This window comes from Polypterus senegalus, chromosome 16 (genome assembly GCF_016835505.1).
Source record: "Polypterus senegalus isolate Bchr_013 chromosome 16, ASM1683550v1, whole genome shotgun sequence".
Classification (NCBI taxonomy): Eukaryota; Metazoa; Chordata; class Cladistia; order Polypteriformes; family Polypteridae; genus Polypterus; species Polypterus senegalus.
The window spans coordinates 56,514,750-56,532,091 of NC_053169.1; the positions used below are offsets into that span (position 1 = coordinate 56,514,750).

The 17,342-nt window shown below is 41.0% G+C and overlaps 1 protein-coding gene across 1 annotated transcript in view; it reads right to left on the reverse strand.

The window, feature by feature from the left end:
- Positions 1 to 13,512, reverse strand: part of LOC120517042 (p53 apoptosis effector related to pmp22) — a 31,985-nt gene extending 18,473 nt beyond the window's left edge. The window contains exon 1 of the mRNA XM_039739138.1: positions 13,117 to 13,512. Within this exon, the coding sequence (XP_039595072.1) occupies positions 13,117 to 13,312 (196 nt within the window). The 5' untranslated portion in view covers positions 13,313 to 13,512. The remainder of the gene's footprint in view (positions 1 to 13,116) is intronic.
- Between the last annotated feature and the right edge of the window lie 3,830 nt (positions 13,513 to 17,342).

The following is a 17,342-nucleotide window of genomic DNA, read 5'->3' on the forward strand; positions in this document are numbered from 1 at the left end:
TACCAAAAAAAAGTGAAAAATGAAAGAAAAGGGCAAAGACGGTGGCTGAATTTGTCATACCTGTTAACCGTTCTTCACACGCCACAGGCTGTATCAGGCAGGACACTATTGGCTGTCACAACAAAGGGGTGAGCACGACTTGATGGAAGGTTGCCACAAAGCCAGTAAATGTCAATTGAATCCCATAGTGAGGTGAGGATATTGCATCCAAGGAACTACTTCTGGGTCAAGCAGAACCTTCTCAGAATAGGGAAACACATTCTCAGCAGCCATCCAACGGGACTACAATTTCCAGGTTTCCCTGCCAACACCTAGTGCATCTACCACCTGATGGGCAGTCTGCCCCAAGTTCTTCTATTTCATAGTCTCAATGGAGAAATAAACTACCATCCATCTCGGTCAGGACATTCCCTTCTGATTACTACAGGGGTCCTCAGCCAGGCAAGAAAATGCCCACCCCAGTTCTAACCCTGCCTTCCATTAATATAGACAGATAGATAGACAAGGCACTATAAATTAAACAGACAGACAGGTAGTTAGATGGATAGATACACGTGAAAGTCACTATATACAGGTGAGGCAGAAAGGACGGACATCTTTGAAATGGCTAAAACTCACCACTAGGTGGAGTGAAAGATGTGCAGTAGGTGGCGTTAGGTTCGCGAAATCTTAGCATTTTTTTATTTTCTTTTTAGTTGAAGCCATGGAGCCGTGAACAATAGAACACCGCGGGTTTTTTTTACGTCATTTGCCTTGCTCTCTCTCTTAGGGGTGGAGGTCAACTTATTCTTATTTTTACTTTTTGTAATGATTGCAAATAAATTAATTAAAAAAAAAAAAAAACCTTTTTGCGTATGACTGTTTTGTCAACAACAACCAATCTATTACCGCAGTTCAGTGTGAGTTTCGTTGCTATTTCAATATCCACAGAAATAAAGCTGTTCCCGCTCGTAACACTATTCTATGTTGGGTTAAACTACTTCGTACACGAGGTACACTAATGAACAAAAGACCGCTGGGAGCTACACGAACAGCACGTACCCCTGAAAGCGTACGACTAGCCCTGCTGCACAGTCCAAGTCGATCTGCTCGGAACCATTCTTCTGAACTTAGTCCTCAGTAATCGTTCGGCATCATAAGGCATATTTTGCATTTAGACCCACATTTCCATCCCTACAAATTGTCAATTGCTTTTTCAATATGAACTCAAATCTTTCAATAAATTTCTTTGTGAGAAAAAATTAACAATTTTGTGATTTTGTAAAAAAGTCAGTCCTTTCTGCCTCATCCTGAGGAAATAGACAGATAGACATATATGAAAGAGAGAAAAGATAGATGTATAAATAGAAATAGATATGAAATCTACTACATAAAATGTATCCAAAAATATGATTCATAGATAGACAGACAGATACCAAGCCTTAAAAAGGTGCCTGTCCATTATTATATCTTTATAAACCTGACATGGTCCAATGACAAGATCAGCCCACAGTCAAGAAATCTGACATGCCCTACAACTAGAAGTCAGATAATGGGACATCAGCTTAAAAGGACATGTCCAAAACTTTTAAAACATGGCAAGAATTCATTAATCCAATATTATAATAAGCATGCTGGGCCTGCAGTCGGCTCTTTTATGCTATTAATTGTTCTCTTGTATTTCAAAAGGTAGTTTTTTTCCTGCTTGAGTCTTCCTTTCTTCTTTTTCTTTATTTCTTGAGTGGGTGAGTGAATTGTGTTTTGTTTTGTTCCTTAATTATAAGAGAATTGCTGTACCTATTACCATATGCCGGAGTGGCTAAGGCTTTGGATTTGAAACCTTGAGGTTTACATCCCACTACTGACACCATGTGACCATGAGCAAGTCACTTAACCTGCTTGTGCTCCAATTCTGAAAGGAAAATGTAATCAATTGTATCTAAAATGTCCTAAGCTGCCTCAGACAAAGGCATCAACTAAATAATTATTTTGTTATGTGTTTGACAGAGTAGTGTGCTGTAGTAGTTCTTCTTTTTAAAAAATAAAAGTAATACAAAACTAAGCCTAGGCTCTGTGTTATATGCTTATCAATCAATGCACCTTTACAATTATAGTGTGATGAAGGCCATTCTCAAACGTCATACAATGCCAAGTGCAATTTGCGTGCTGCTGTGAGCACAGACTCGACTAACTGTGCCTGTGTGCTTCTCTTTGTTCCATTTTCAGATGCCTTTTTATGAAAAGGCTTATATGACCTTTGGAACAAAACAATGGCTTGTCAAGCTCAAGCTCCTCCTGTTTCATTAAAGTGTAACCCAGGGATCAATCACAAGTTTAATATTAGCAGGCCACAAAGGGACTGTCGAAGATCAATCAAAGGCCAATCCAGATTTACTGAGGTTCTGAGTGTTCTTCCGGTGTTTGTATGGGTTTGTGCTTAGGCTGTTTGGCACATATGTGATTAGGTCCGAGGATGGACTGGAGAGCCCTTGGAGTGCTTCCTGCTTATTGCTGTCACAAGAGGCTCCAGGTAGCTTCCACAAAAGGAGTTCCGGAAATGAATGGCAGCATGGAAGTTGACTCATATTACCGTGTTATGTAAATATTTACAATTTAACGGCATATTTACTCCACTATGCTCCATACAATGAGCAGTACTGTTTGAAGTTGTGATTTATTACATAATAAAGTGGTGTGACTGTCTCAAAGGAGGACATCAACGCCACTCCTTACCCAGCTAGTAGCAAAGTAAAAATTCATACCAGAATAATTTGGATTTGCACAATTTCTGGAGAATTCATTTGAAACTCAACCAAAAAAAGCCAGAAATCATGTCCATACCTGCAAAACTGATGGCAGCTACATGGCCATGATGTCATTTCATTTCTGAGACATTCGTCTCCCAGTGGCTTAACCTGAATAGATTACAAATGCAAGCTTTCAAGGCAGCTAAGGCCTCTCTTACAGACAATGCACTGTGAGCAGATATGTGGACTAACAGACTGATTGACCAGCTGACTACATCAGTGGTCTGTCTTACAGACAATGCACTTCAAAAAAACCTTATAGGACTTTCTCTAGTGATGGTTATCTCTACATTTTATTAGTTCAACGTTCTCTTCTTTCAGGGTTAATTCATCTCAGGTGTATTCATTTTACTTTTGAACAAAATGGTTGTTAAGATGAAAGAAAAAAAAAATCACGTTGCTGTCCCGATATAAGTTAGAGCATTTTTCAGTTTCTTTGTAACACCTTGCCTGATGAAGGGGCCTTAGCTGTCTCGAAAGCTTGCATTTGTAATGTATTTAGTTAGCCAATAAAAGGTGTCATTTCATCCTGCTTTCTGCTGTATCAATCTATGGCTAATACGGTACAACACTCTACTGCAGTGGTTTAACCTGACAGATGCTGACAGACCAGATTGCAAACCAACATTCTGCGTGATCACAAATATTACAATGTTTTCTTCTCACAACCAACTGTAGGAACACGGAATGAGCTGCCAAGTAGGGCGCTAGAAAGCAGAACTTTGATGTCATGATGGAGAAGTTAGGTGTACAGGACAGACAAGCTTTTTGGGCTGAATTGTCTACTCTTGGCAAAACTGGGTTTCTCTCCTTAATGGCCTCTGGGGTCCCTTTAAACACACAACAGCACAACAAAGAGGTGTCTGTGAAAAACATATCATGGGTGGGAAGCCAGCAGTGGTCTAAGTCCATTTGAAAATTAGCACCACTTGGCTCCTTGAAGAGTCTGGATTGTGAACTGTTTGCTCTTCATCCCTCTGTAAACTTCTTTTAAACAGTAACTCTTGCACAATTCACACTAAGCTGATCCACATAACAGTGCATTATCTTCATCAACAAGGAAAGGGCAAGGTTTACAAATGTATATAAAAAAAAAAGGTCAAGGATTATCTTCACCAGAGGCACAACTCTCATTTCATAACCAGTCATTTAAGAATTATTATGGATGCCACAATTATTATTTTTCGTATTAGTGGATAAAAGGGGGCAAAGTTAAATGAGGTGACTTAAAAAGACTGAAAAGGAACCAGTAAAGGGGATACACTATGACGTTATTCAATTATGACTGAGCCAGATTAGCCTCACATTGCGCCAACAACCTACCTAGTAGTATTAGACACTGGGCAAACTCACTTATTATGCAGAACTTTATAACGTACCAGGTAACTGGCAGACTGGATGGAAAATTGGAGTATCTGTAGGCACAGGGAGAACATGCACATTAGGCACAGATAGCACCTGGGTGAGGGATCAGATCCAGCCTTCAGAAGTGATGAGGCAGTCGCGTTAAAACACCACTCGACCACACTACCTTGAGTGCCTTTACTTAATTGATTTACATAAAATCAGTAATAATAATAACAACAACAAGAAAATACACAGACCTCCAATCCTCAAAGGATGTTCATACAGAGGAAGATGAGCTTTTCCAAATGTAGGCCACTGTGCTCTTGGGAGCCTACAATGCTTCAGAACTTTATTGCAGATCTGTGCTTTGACACACTCCTGTCTCTAGGCTCTGCAGGCAATTCCTCCGACCTCATGACTTGGTTTTTGCTTGAATGTGGACCTCCTACAGACAGGTGTGTGTGTGTGTGTGTGTCTTTCCTTGATTGGACTAATTGAATTGACCAGAGGTGAACTCCAAACAAGGTGTCGAAACACCTCAACGATGATCAACGGAATGAGGTGCTCCTGAGACACATTTCAAGTGTAATAACATAGGGTCTGAATACTTGTGGCATTGTAATACTACAAAATAAGAAACGGAGGTCATTTTTAGACATGTCTAAAATCCTGTTTTCACTTTCTCATTTTTGGGTATTGAGTCTTGTTTTGATGAGTGAAAATTATGGAATTTAAGCGACTTTACACATTTTATGTTGCTTTTGCTTTTGCTAAACAGTGGAATGGACTGGGATTCTTTCTGCAAGCACTGTACATTCTCAAACCTACTAAATCCACTTCAGTGTCTACCCTGGCAGAACTGGAAACAAGCCAAACGCTCGATTCATTCATGCAAACATCCACACTGGGGTTGATTGTGAATCACCAGTTCATCTAACACACTTACACCTTTGAGGATGTGGGAGGAAAAGCCTGAATGCCTGAAGAAAAACCCCATGCAGACAATGGGAGGAGATGCAAAATCTACACAGACAACCACACCTGAAATCTGAACTCATGATGATGTAATGCCAGGACTCTGCAGCTATGCCAGTCATTGCACCCCTAGGCCACCTTAAGATTATTCATCATAACAACTCTTCCATCCTACAATATAATAAATTCAAGTAATGCATTTAATTAGCTTAGTCTAAATCTCCGTCATGGAGAACCACACCCTACACTGATGGTAATGGGCATATACTGGGCACTATGGAATTGGGGCACAGATACTCACATCCAGCCAATTTAGCATAAGCATCTATTAACCTACAAGACAAACCCACAGATCATTAAAATGTAGAAGAAAACCCCATGCAGATAAGAGGGACAAAGTGTAAACTATAAAAAGACACTAGGCTAGGATCAAACCTCGGGTCCCTAGGATTGTGAGGTAGTAGTCTCTAACCCACTTAATCCAGACCAGAATCATGGTTGGGTGTTTGCACTGGAGCCTGTCCCAGCTAGCATGGTGAGCAACACTGGACAGTGTTTCAGTAAAACTTAGAAAAGCAGGATCTGATAAACTTTTTTGAGATTGGCTAATTTACTCATCACCAATCAAGTTACTGTATTTAAAATGAAAGTTGGCCAATCTCGATCACCAGCCAATCGACTTGAGTATCTATGTATGGCAAATTGTAAATAAAGCTAATCAATGTAGAAGTAGAACATAAATTACATCAAAATCTACTGCTACCTGTGACAGATTAGGGCTGTATCGCTCCCTTGAACCCCTGTCCACGACTCCAGACACCAGGAAAAAGTCCAAATGATGACTTTATTTTTATGCCACAGTGCACAAAGCACCCTCTCCTCCACTATACTCCTACAATAATCACAAATCCCTAACAATACACAATCCTCCACTCCCAGATGCGTTGCCACCCTTCCACCCAGCTCAGCTCGCCGTCTGGGAGCTCCCACAGTCCTTTTATTCTCCCTGACCCGGAAGTGTTTCCAATCCCCAGTCCACGTGATTCTTTATCACTTCTGGGTCAGGTACAAGTCGTTCTTCTCACCCCGGAAGCACGTCGCTCTTCATTTGACGCACTTCCGGTTATAGGGCACAAATGAGTCTTCGGTCCTCCCTGCAGCTCCCTCTTGCGGTCCCTGTGGTACCCAGCAGGGTCGTGTATAAAAACTACATAGTCCGTGACTCCCTGCTGGTCTTCGGGGCACCTCCATACTGCAGGGAGGGCTCCATCTGGCAGCCTGGGGGTATTGGTCGGGAGAACAAGCCGGCCAAAGACCACATACCATATTCCCCTACCCTAACCCTTCTCTACTTTTAACACTGTAGAACCTCCCCACACACAATGTTTCTTGTATCACTAGTACTTTTCTCACCGTCACTTTCACATCTTCTCATCTCTTTACTCTTGATAGAGTCACATACTGTATAGCTGGTCATTCCTATGCTATGTCTTGGTATCTTTGTGTGCTTCAACCTCTCCTACCATTCATGTACCCTCAGCGTTCCTCCTACGTCCATCATTGGTGTCCTCGTGTGTCTCAACCTCTCTTGCTTGGTACTTCCGATCTTCCCCGTAAAGTTTGCTTCTCATTTCGAGGTGGCCTTCTCTCCTCATCTCTGCTTTTTGACTACCACCATTGGTAGACAGGCCCCCATTACCCACTCTTCTTGTGATTACTTCTTGTGGCTTACGCCTCATTAGCATTTAGTGACCCGCTTGGTAAGCTATTCAATTTGTTCTTGTTGAAATGCTCTATTTTAACTCCTTTTGGGTAAGACACTTAAATAAATTTACAATCAGGAATTGAACATCACACATTGTGTGTCATCAACCCTACCACTGAGCCACCCAAGTCAAACTGACCAATTGAATTGCTTGGAGGGTCTGGAAACACACACACAGACGCACACACAGGCAGTAACGTTTTATTATATAGTAGACAATTAATTTATAAGCTTTCAGTGACATGCTCTTTTTGCTTCTTATGTGTCAGTATCCTCCACTTTATATGTGGCACATTATCCTGCATTGTCCTCAGCTAGTCAAATAGTCTAACATAACCAGGGACAGCCTCACAGTTAGGAGACCTGGGTTCACTTCCCGGGTCCTCCCTTCGTGGAGTTTGCACGTTCTCCCCGTGTCTGCGTGGGTTTCCTCCGGGTGCTCCGGTTTCCTCCCACAGTCCAAAGACATGCAGGTTAGGTGCATTGGTGATTCTAAATTGTCCCTAGTGTGTGCTTGGTGTGTGGGTGTGTGGGTGTGTGTGTGTGCGCGCGCCCTGCGGTGGGCTGGCACCCTACCTGGGTTTTGTTTCCTGCCTTGCGCCATGTGTTGGCTGGGATTGGCTCCAGCAGACCCCCCCGTGACCCTGTAGTTAGGATATAATGGGTTGGATAATGGATGGATGGATAACCAGGGACTCACTCCAACTCATCCTTGACTTTCCCCCAAAAAAATCAAACAACCATAGGGGTGGGCTGTGTGTTCATGAGAGATGACAACCAATGAATGCTAACAGGGAAACACAATGCATAGAATGCATCAACAACGAATAAGGAACACCGGTGTTTTGGACTTCACAAACAGTACAGAAACATGTTGGTCTGATGCCTCACTTTTTTGTACTATGAGAAAATTAAAAAAGGGGCAGAGATCACAGCTGAACCTGTGGTACCCATTAACCGCTTGTATAACACCAATTCAATCGAACAGCACGCTACTGGTTTTAAGAAAAGCACAACTGTGATGGAAAGCTGTCACAGACAGACAGACAAGATGATAAACATATCCCCAATGATTTTCAGTCCAGTAAATTGACATGGCCTAGAAACAAGATCAACAACTGCATTCAGAAAGTCTGACACACCCTACGAGTAGAAGTGACATAATGTGACATCAGCTTAAGACTTGCTGTGTAACACTTGACCTCTGCCTCCTTCAGTCCTAACACTCATATGCAGCCAAAGGACTGCGATGCACAAGGCTTCCCATTCAATCTCTGCTTCACTGCATGACCTGAACAAGCCAAAGTTGGAAAAATACAAAGGACTGTGCTGTCCGTGTATGGTGATTTTGGGGCACTGATCACTATTGCAGGCACTATATTAGGTAAAGTTGGTTGATTTGGGATGTCTGTTGTTCTGTATATACAGTATGCATGTGGTAAGAACTCTTCCAGAACATTGCTGAAGCCTGCAAAATTCAAAAATGTAACGTCTATGCTTTGCATGTGACAAACGTTTCATTTTGTATTCTTGTCATTAGCTTTTGTGACAGACCTTGTTTTGGTTATTGCTATAAAAGGAGACCACTACACCCGGAGACCAGGTGAGGCAGCAAATGAATTCTGGGAGTCCACAGCTTTGAGATTTTGTGGAGTTCAACATCATTTGTCTTTTAGATTACCCAATCCACATGCTTTACTGCAGTTACTGAAACTCATTTATAATTATATAATTTATGAGGAAAGAAAGGATTTCTGTTGGATGCTCAAAATCAGAAGAGACAGAAACACTAGTAGAAATCAAGAACATAATAATAATAATCCATTACATTTATATAGCGCTTTTCTCAGTACTCAAAGCGCTATCCACACATTAATGGTCACTGCTCGGGTCCCTGTTACTCTTCATTCCAGGACCACTGGTGAAAAGCCACTTCTCCTCAGCGGTCTAACAGGTCTCGTAAATCTCTAATCTTTCTGTTTCTTTGCTAACCCTGAAGGCTAACTGTTCTTATCGGTCCACCCAGTCACACCCTGCCAACACAGAGACAGGGCAATGAGAAATGGGGAAAGGCCGTCCTGCTAAGAATTCCTCCACCTCCCAAACACATCCAGACTCGTCTGTCTCATTGCTGAAGCCTGCAAAATTCAAAAAACGTGACGTCTGTGGTTTGCAGGTTACAGCAGGAAAAAGGCTTGAATTACTAAGCTCAGATTCAGCCGTGGGAAAGACATCATCATGTCAGATAAGCTGGAGCACAGCCATGCAGCCTGTGTGCCACATCTGAGTCACTCACCACTACGAAGCCCTCTGCCCACCTTATGTTACCAGAAAAACAGCTAAAAATGGGAGGTGGGAAAATGCGGGGATGAAGATTTAAAGAGCTAAAAAATGGGCATGTAGCCTAGGGGGGCCGTCAGCGGCCAAGCGCAACAAAACCAAAGCATTACAACAGATATCTTAGAGGAGACGGCCACCGTGTCAGTGCGAGTGGTTATAAGAAAATGTCACTTCATCACCTAACAGGAGAGGGTCACTTTGGCACAGCTGCACCTGCATGTAACTTAACAAAAAAGAAGCTAAAGATTTTTTTGTTTTGAATTCACTTACCAGTAACACTGTGTTCCACTTTAATGCACTTATCATAATTTAAATCAACAGCAGGTTCATTTAGTGAACATTTCTTAGATTTTTTCAATACATTTTATAAATATATGATAGAGAGAGAGATAGATGGAGAGATATTTGGCAAACACTTTTATCCAAAGCAAATTACAAGAGGTTGTTGACATGTGGGTAGTGACATACTCCACATTTTGAATACCTCTGTGACTGACAATAAATAAATAAAAACAAAATGATATGTGATCATAAATAACTACATGGTCATAAATTATTTCTTTATACATTTGCTAGCTGTGCTACCCGTCTAACATAGGTTGAAATCGAAGTGCTCAATGTAGAGCTCAGTGTTAATGTTTGCATGGCACCATTTATTTGAAAGTATTTCAGATTATGCATGCAGCAAAACTGCATTGCCTTTGTCATTCCAACAGATGGCACATCAGAAATATTTGTACTAATAAAATGCATTACTGTAAATGTTTGTGACACACCATGTGTTGATCGCTGTTATATGCCATTTGGTATGGGATTTGTAAAAGCAGTGTTAATGTTTGATGTGCCACCTGCTGGAATGACAAATGTAAGGCATTTTATTACTGCAAATGTTTGTGATGCACTGTCTGTTGGAATGACAGTGGCATAGCCACTGGACAGACACATGGATACACAGATACTTGTCCTTTTATAAGGTGGATTTAATTATTTTTGAATTTATTCATTTCAGTGACACTACATGCAACATGAAATAAGTCTTAAAATGAAAACTGTCATTTTCACCCATCAAAGTTGAAAGGATGGGATCTAACTAAAAGACTTTTTACAACTCTAAATATGTTACTTATATTTGGCTTGGAGAATTGTCAGTAGAGTGGACATAAACCTTCAGCCATTAAGTGCCACATTTGCAGCAAATACTTTACATGAAGAACCTCTTAAAATAAAGTAGCTGCTTGGCACAGTAATTTAGGGTGGCTTTTTCTTCCACTCATATCTGCCATGGACACACATGTGGACAAACCAGAAATCTTTAATGAAGGGGGTTCTTACCAGGGTGTTGTGCCATGTTAGCCATTATGAATGTAGTGAGACGTCAAGCAAAATGACACCTTTTATTGGCTAACTAAAAAGATTATGGGTTACTTAAAATTGTGAAAATGGTGAACCCATTGCTGTTTTACGCATATATATTATCGTCTATTCATGGCCATTATTGAACACATTACAGATATAAATAAAAAGTTCTTACTGGAACCTTCATATTGAGGATGGTTCTTCCGGGAACCAATAATGGATTTCCTATGGCATCTCTCTCAAGAACCCCTCTGCCAGAGTCATTCTTCAGAGTGATGCCTTTGGGGAACCGTCCTCAACATGAAGCTGCCTGAAAAACCTTTTATTTATTTAGATCTGTAACTGTCTCCATACACTAAATAGCCATTTATAGAGGGGAGCATATTTGTGTAATACCAATAAGTCTTGATTTTAGGAGGACTCTCGCTGCATACAATCACACCAGCTAAGTCTAGGTATTCTTAATCTGTCAGTTCCCTGCTAGGTAGCCCACCATCCTTTAAAGATTTCAGCTTTTTTTCTTTTTTCACAAATTAGGAAGTTTTTCAGAGCACAAAGAACCACCTTTGTATGTAAAGAACCCTTCCACAAATTAAATGGTGCTTGTCAAGGAATAGTTCAACGAAGAACCCCACAACCCAGTAAAGAATTATAATGTGCGCTGAAAGAACCAGGGTTTTTTTAACAGTAACAGTTTAAACAAACACAGAAACATTAGACCCAGAACATGAATTAACTCCAAAGATTTTTGATTATAATAAACAAGAGATGACTAAGTTAGATCTGCTTGTTAAGATCTAAGTTAGATCGATTTGTTTTAAATTAGGGCAACATAGTTAAGCACCTTAAGCATGAGAACGGCACTATTTAAATTGAATGCATTATTATTATTATTAGGAGTCATAATTTTATTAATCACATCCAAGATGTTACTTTTTCAATGTTATTTTTTTTATCTTTTTCAAATAAGTAATTTTACAACTATAAATTGGCATTATTTAAATATAAAAGTACTACTTTTGCTTGTGATACGTTGCTACGATTTTTTGAGCATGTCCCACACATTAATTTGTATGAAAAGCGTTGTGGGATTCTGTGGGACGATTGAAAGGCGCTGTATAACTCACATCATATATACATATAAATAAACACAAGCCAGCTGCATTGGACTTTTTTGCAATTCCACCATCGTTTATATAACATGGTCCGAATGTGCTGGACCTTAGTAATGTGATTTTATGCCTGGATTAGTGAGACCCGACTAGAAACGCCCACTTTAGAGTTACAGATCGGCTGATCCTCAAAAATGTTTCTCCCAGCTCTTTATCTTTGACCTTAACAAACACCGTTGGGAAATTCGCAATCCAGCTGTTCATTTTCTTTAACTTAATAAGAAAAGCTGCAGGTCCCCGGTGGTCTTTAAGGCGCATTTTTCGGGATTCCGATGGGTTATATGCTGTATGTTTCCATTATGATACCCCACGACTCTAATAAAAAACTCTGCTGGCTGAAATCTTTATTTTTAAAACGAACCCCGTAGTTCAAACCGGGACTAAACATGCGGGTCTTTAAAGCGGAAAATGAATTCAGCAATTCCCAACACGGATCGCATTTAAATATCGGTAGATATTAAGGCTAAACACAGCTCAAAGCCTCGGAGGGCTGTTTTACGTTGCTCACAATTAATTTCAGCAAACAATTATTCTAAAACTCACCCGAGTAACACAATGCATTCAAATTTAATTGCGCCTACCAACGGATCATTAATGAAATTCTTTTCAATGTGCCCGACCGAATCTCAGTATGGGGTAGATGAAGAGATTTGTAAAAGAAAATGTACTTGTTACAATTATTTTGGTTCAAACATTTAGTTTTGATTCTGTGCCCAATAGGGGAAACAAAAATCAGAGAATTCTACACATGCGCACAAAGGGCGTGCGATTTGCACGGCACTTAAGGACTGTAATGGGGAATTTTTCACGACATCGCATTATATATACACAAACGATGGCTCATCTGCTTGTTTTTAAGGGGTTGTGCATTTAACGGACCATTTTAATTGCATCTAAGAAAAAAAGTTTCTCGATTACTTTTTAAAACAAAAATAAACCGGACAAGTCCAGCAAAGCACTACAAAACACGATTGCCCCACGGTGAGCGCACTTGTACGTGTCTACTGGTCGAAGTCAGATTCGTTATGACCTCAATAAGGAGGCTGAGATAGGAGCAGTGGTGGTACAAAGGTCTCAAGATCCGTGGTGTTATCTGCTTTGTTCAACTACCAATGTCCAGATCTACACTATTTTCGAACTATTAACAAGTTAACTTATTTCTTAAAATACTATTCGCTTTTTCTATTGAGAATACCATTTTTCTCTTTCACAAACATAAAAAAAACATTTTGGCCATCCAGTTCCGTAATTCTAAATGCGCAAATTCCGGGGCAAGTGGAGTCATCCTGTGCTACTTGCACTTGCGGACACACCTGTCCTGCCAGAGCGAACAAACCACTCGTAAACCCCGGCCACGCAGCCGCTTTGAACTCACCATTGTCCATAAGAGACTTGCACTCGTAATCACCCCCCATATCTCTGCAGTGCTCCCACATGGACGAGTAGTGTGCCGCCGACTCGACCCATCCGGACGTAGCGGCGATGGCGATAATGTCAAAAATGATAGCGAAAAGCACCAGCAGGGGCAAAATCCATCTGCATCGGGGGTATTTCACTCCGCAGGCGAACATGACTGAAGTTCAGGTGTTGGAAAGCGAACCGTCAGAAAGAAAAAAAGGTCAAACTGATCGCACCAACGGCTGGAGTACGCTGTTCACTTTTCTTTCTCCTCAAAAAATATCCAGAGCGGCTCCACCCAAGAATAATGCAGGGGGAGTGAATCAGCTAAGCTAACCTGCCATCTGCTTCACGGAGAACGGGGGTGGGGCTCTTGTCAGCATTAACTGCAAACTGAATCTTCCAGACCGTAAACAAAGCAGGAGCGGCTTCGGGTTTCAGCGCCTCGGGCAGTGCCGCGAGTCTCCGCTAGGCGGGGTGCGCGGCGCAGGCGTTAAGACACCTGTAGAGTTACAGAAAAACAGAGAGGCTCTTGGAGAAACACGTTACTGGACACGCCTTCGAATTCAAGGCCACCATGCCAGGAATATGCAGCAACGATTTAGTCATTTTAACTTAATGACAGCTGTCCCGAACTACAGTAATTATATGGTCATTGTCATGTATAGTCATTTTATTGTTCATTTTATTGTTCTAATCTAAAGTGACGGTCTGAACCTTTTAAAAAACTGAAGGTTAGTATTTGTTGGGTTTCGAAACTCCATACAATTCGTTGTTTAGTTTGATATATTTCTGACCAGCAGCAGCAGTGTTGGATAGATAGGTGGACAGATGTTAATGATGGCAGCATATCATAAACAGATGATATGAAAGCACCATATGATTGATAAAATGATATGCGGGTGCTATATAATAGACAGATAAATAATATGAAAGCACCATATAATAGATGACATAAAGACACCATACAATTAATAGATAGATAGATGACATGAAAGCACCATATAATAAATAGATGATTTGAGGGCACTATATAATAGACAGATAGATGATATACAGTAGATAGATAGATAGATACTTTATTAATCCCAAGGGGAAATTCACATAATCCAGCAGCAGTATAATGATACAAAAAACAATATTAAATTAAAGAGTAATAAAATGCATGTAAAAACAGACTAATAATAATAATAATCTCACTAATAATGTTAGCATTTACTCCCCCGTGTGGAATTGAAGAGTCGCATAGTGTGGGGGAGGAACGATCTCCTCAGTCTGTCACTGAAGCTGCTCCTCTGTCTGGAGATGACATTGTTCAGTGGATGCAGTGGATTCTTCATGATTGACAGGAGTTTGCTTAATGCCCGTCGCTCTGCCACAGATGTTAAACTGTCCAACTTTACTCCTACAATAGAGCCTGCCTTCTTAACAAGTTTGTCCAGGTGTGAGGCGTCCTTCATCTTTATGGTGCCTCCCCAGCACACCACCGTGTAGAAGAGGGCACTCGCCACAACCGTCTGGTAGAACATCTGCAGCATCTTATTGCAGATGTTGAAGGACGCCAACCTTCTCAGAAAGTATAGTCCGCTCTGACTTTTCTTACACAGAGCTTCAGTATTGGCAGTCCAGTCCAATTTGTCATCCAGCTGCACTCCCAGATATTTATAGGTCTGCACCCTCTGCACACAGTCTCCTCTGATGATCACGGGGTCCATGAGGGGCCTGGGCCTCCTAAAATCCACCACCAGTTACTTGGTCTTGCTGGTGTTCAGGTGTAAATGGTTTGAATCACACCATTTAACAAAGTCTTTGATTAGCTTCCTGTACTCCTCCTCTTGCCCACTCCTGATGCAGCCCACAATAGCAGTGTCATCAGCGAACTTTTGCACGTGGCAGGACTCCGAATCGTACTGGAAGTCTGATGTATATAGGCTGAACAGGACCAGAGAAAGTACAGTCCCCTGCGGAGCTCCTGTGTTGCTGAATATGAAAGCATTATATAATAGATACATAGATTTGATGACACTACATTAAAAATAGATTGATCACTTTCATAATTCATAATTAAACAAATCACGACATGAATTCATCATGAAATTTAGATACTCACATAAGGAAGCCATCCTGCCATACATTTATCCATCTAATCCTGTCTTAGCCCAATTTGGATCTCAGTGGCAGCTAGCACTGGGCACAAGACAGTAACAATTTCTGGACAGCTTGCCAGTCTTTTGCAAGATGATTCCATGCCACACAAACACACACAAGGGGCAATTTAGCATCCCCCTTAACCTGCAAGTGTTCGAGAGGAAATCAGAGCACGCGGAGGGAATTACCCACATGGACATGAAAAACCTGGATTGTGTGCCCTGGTCGCTGCATGGTGATCATTTACTGAATAATAAATCTATGTTGTTTGCTGTGCATTTTTGTTTTTCAAAGAATTGAAATTCAGTGTTTGTTATTCTCTCCCACTCATCTGCTTTGTCTTATTCTCCAGCCATGCTACCTCCCTACTACCAAACTGAACCGTCGTCCATCTCTCATCCTGTCTCAAAGCTCAAAGAGCCACTGATACAGTAAGTCAATGTCACGTTACGTGACTTCTAGTCGTTGGGCATGTCAGACTTGTTGACTGAAGTTGCTGATCTAGTCACTGGATAATGCCAGTTTACACAACTGAAAATCAGAGGACATGTCAAACTTAGCAACTGATTGATGACTTTCCAGCACAGTTTTGCTTGCCTCCTCTTGTGACAGCCAATAGTGTGCTGCCTGATGAAGCTGGTATCGTAAGAGTTAACAGATACAGTAAGTTCAGCAACAATCTCTGTTTTTTTTTTTCATTCTGTTATGGTACTTAAAAAACAAAACATCAGACAGACCATCTTCCTTATTCCTTGACACCGCATTAAGTGAATTGTCCTTCTGGAGGAGCATTGATTTGTTGTCTGCTGTCAAGCACACAGAGCCCACCCTTACAACAAAAGACAGGATGAATTGTGAACTAGTAGGAGTGAATCGCTGGGAATGTCACACTAGCATGTCTGACACACTAAGATTATGCAAATGAAAGCAATAACTGAAAATTGATGGAAAAGTTCTCTAAAACCAATGTCAGTCATGCAGTGTTCAGTCGTAGGGAATGCCAAATATGCTGACTACAGTTGCTGATCTCATCACTGGACCATGTCAGTTTACGTGACTGAAAATTGTTGGTCATGTCAAATTCTACTGACTGTCTGCAGACTTTCCAGCACAGTTGTGCTCATCCCTTTTTGTGTCAGCCATTAACATGCTGACTGACGGAGCCGGTGCAGTATGAAGGGTAAACCAGCCTTTTATTTTCTTTTTCCATTCTGTTGTGGTACATAAAACACATGACAGACGTGCTTCTCTTCTGTTTGTGAGGTCCCAAACACTTGCATTCCTTATTCTTCATCACTCCGTTCCATGTATTTTACTTACGGAGGAGCAGTGATTGGTTGCCAGCACTCACATAGATAGATAGATAGATAGATAGATACTTTATTAATCCCAAGGGGAAATTTACATACTCCAGCAGCAGCATACTGATAATATATATATATATATATATATATATATATATATATATATATATATAGATAGATAGATAGATATATATATACTGCTCAAAAGAATTAAAGGAACACTTTTAAATCAGAGTATAGCATAAAGTCAATGAAACTTATGGGATATTAATCTGGTCAGTTAAGTAGCAGAGGGGTTGTTAATCAGTTTCAGCTGCTGTGGTGTTAATGAAATTAACAACAGATGCACTAGAGGGCAACAATGAGATGACCCCAAAACAGGAATGGTTTAACAGGTGGAGGCCACTGACATTTTTCCCTCCTCATCTTTTCTGACTGTTTCTTCACTAGTTTTGCATTTGGCTACAGTCAGTGTCACTACTGGTAGCATGAGGCGATACCTGGACCCTACAGAGGTTGCACAGGTAGTCCAACTTCTCCAGGATGGCACATCAATACGTGTCATTGCCAGAAGGTTTGCTGTGTCTCCCTGCACAGTCTCAAGGGCATGGAGGAGATTCTAGGAGACAAGCAGTTACTCTAGGAGAGCTGGAGAGGGCCATAGAAGGTCCATAACCCATCAGCAGGACCAGTATCTGCTCCTTTGGGCAAGGAGGAACAGGATGAGCACTGCCAGAGCCCTACAAAATGA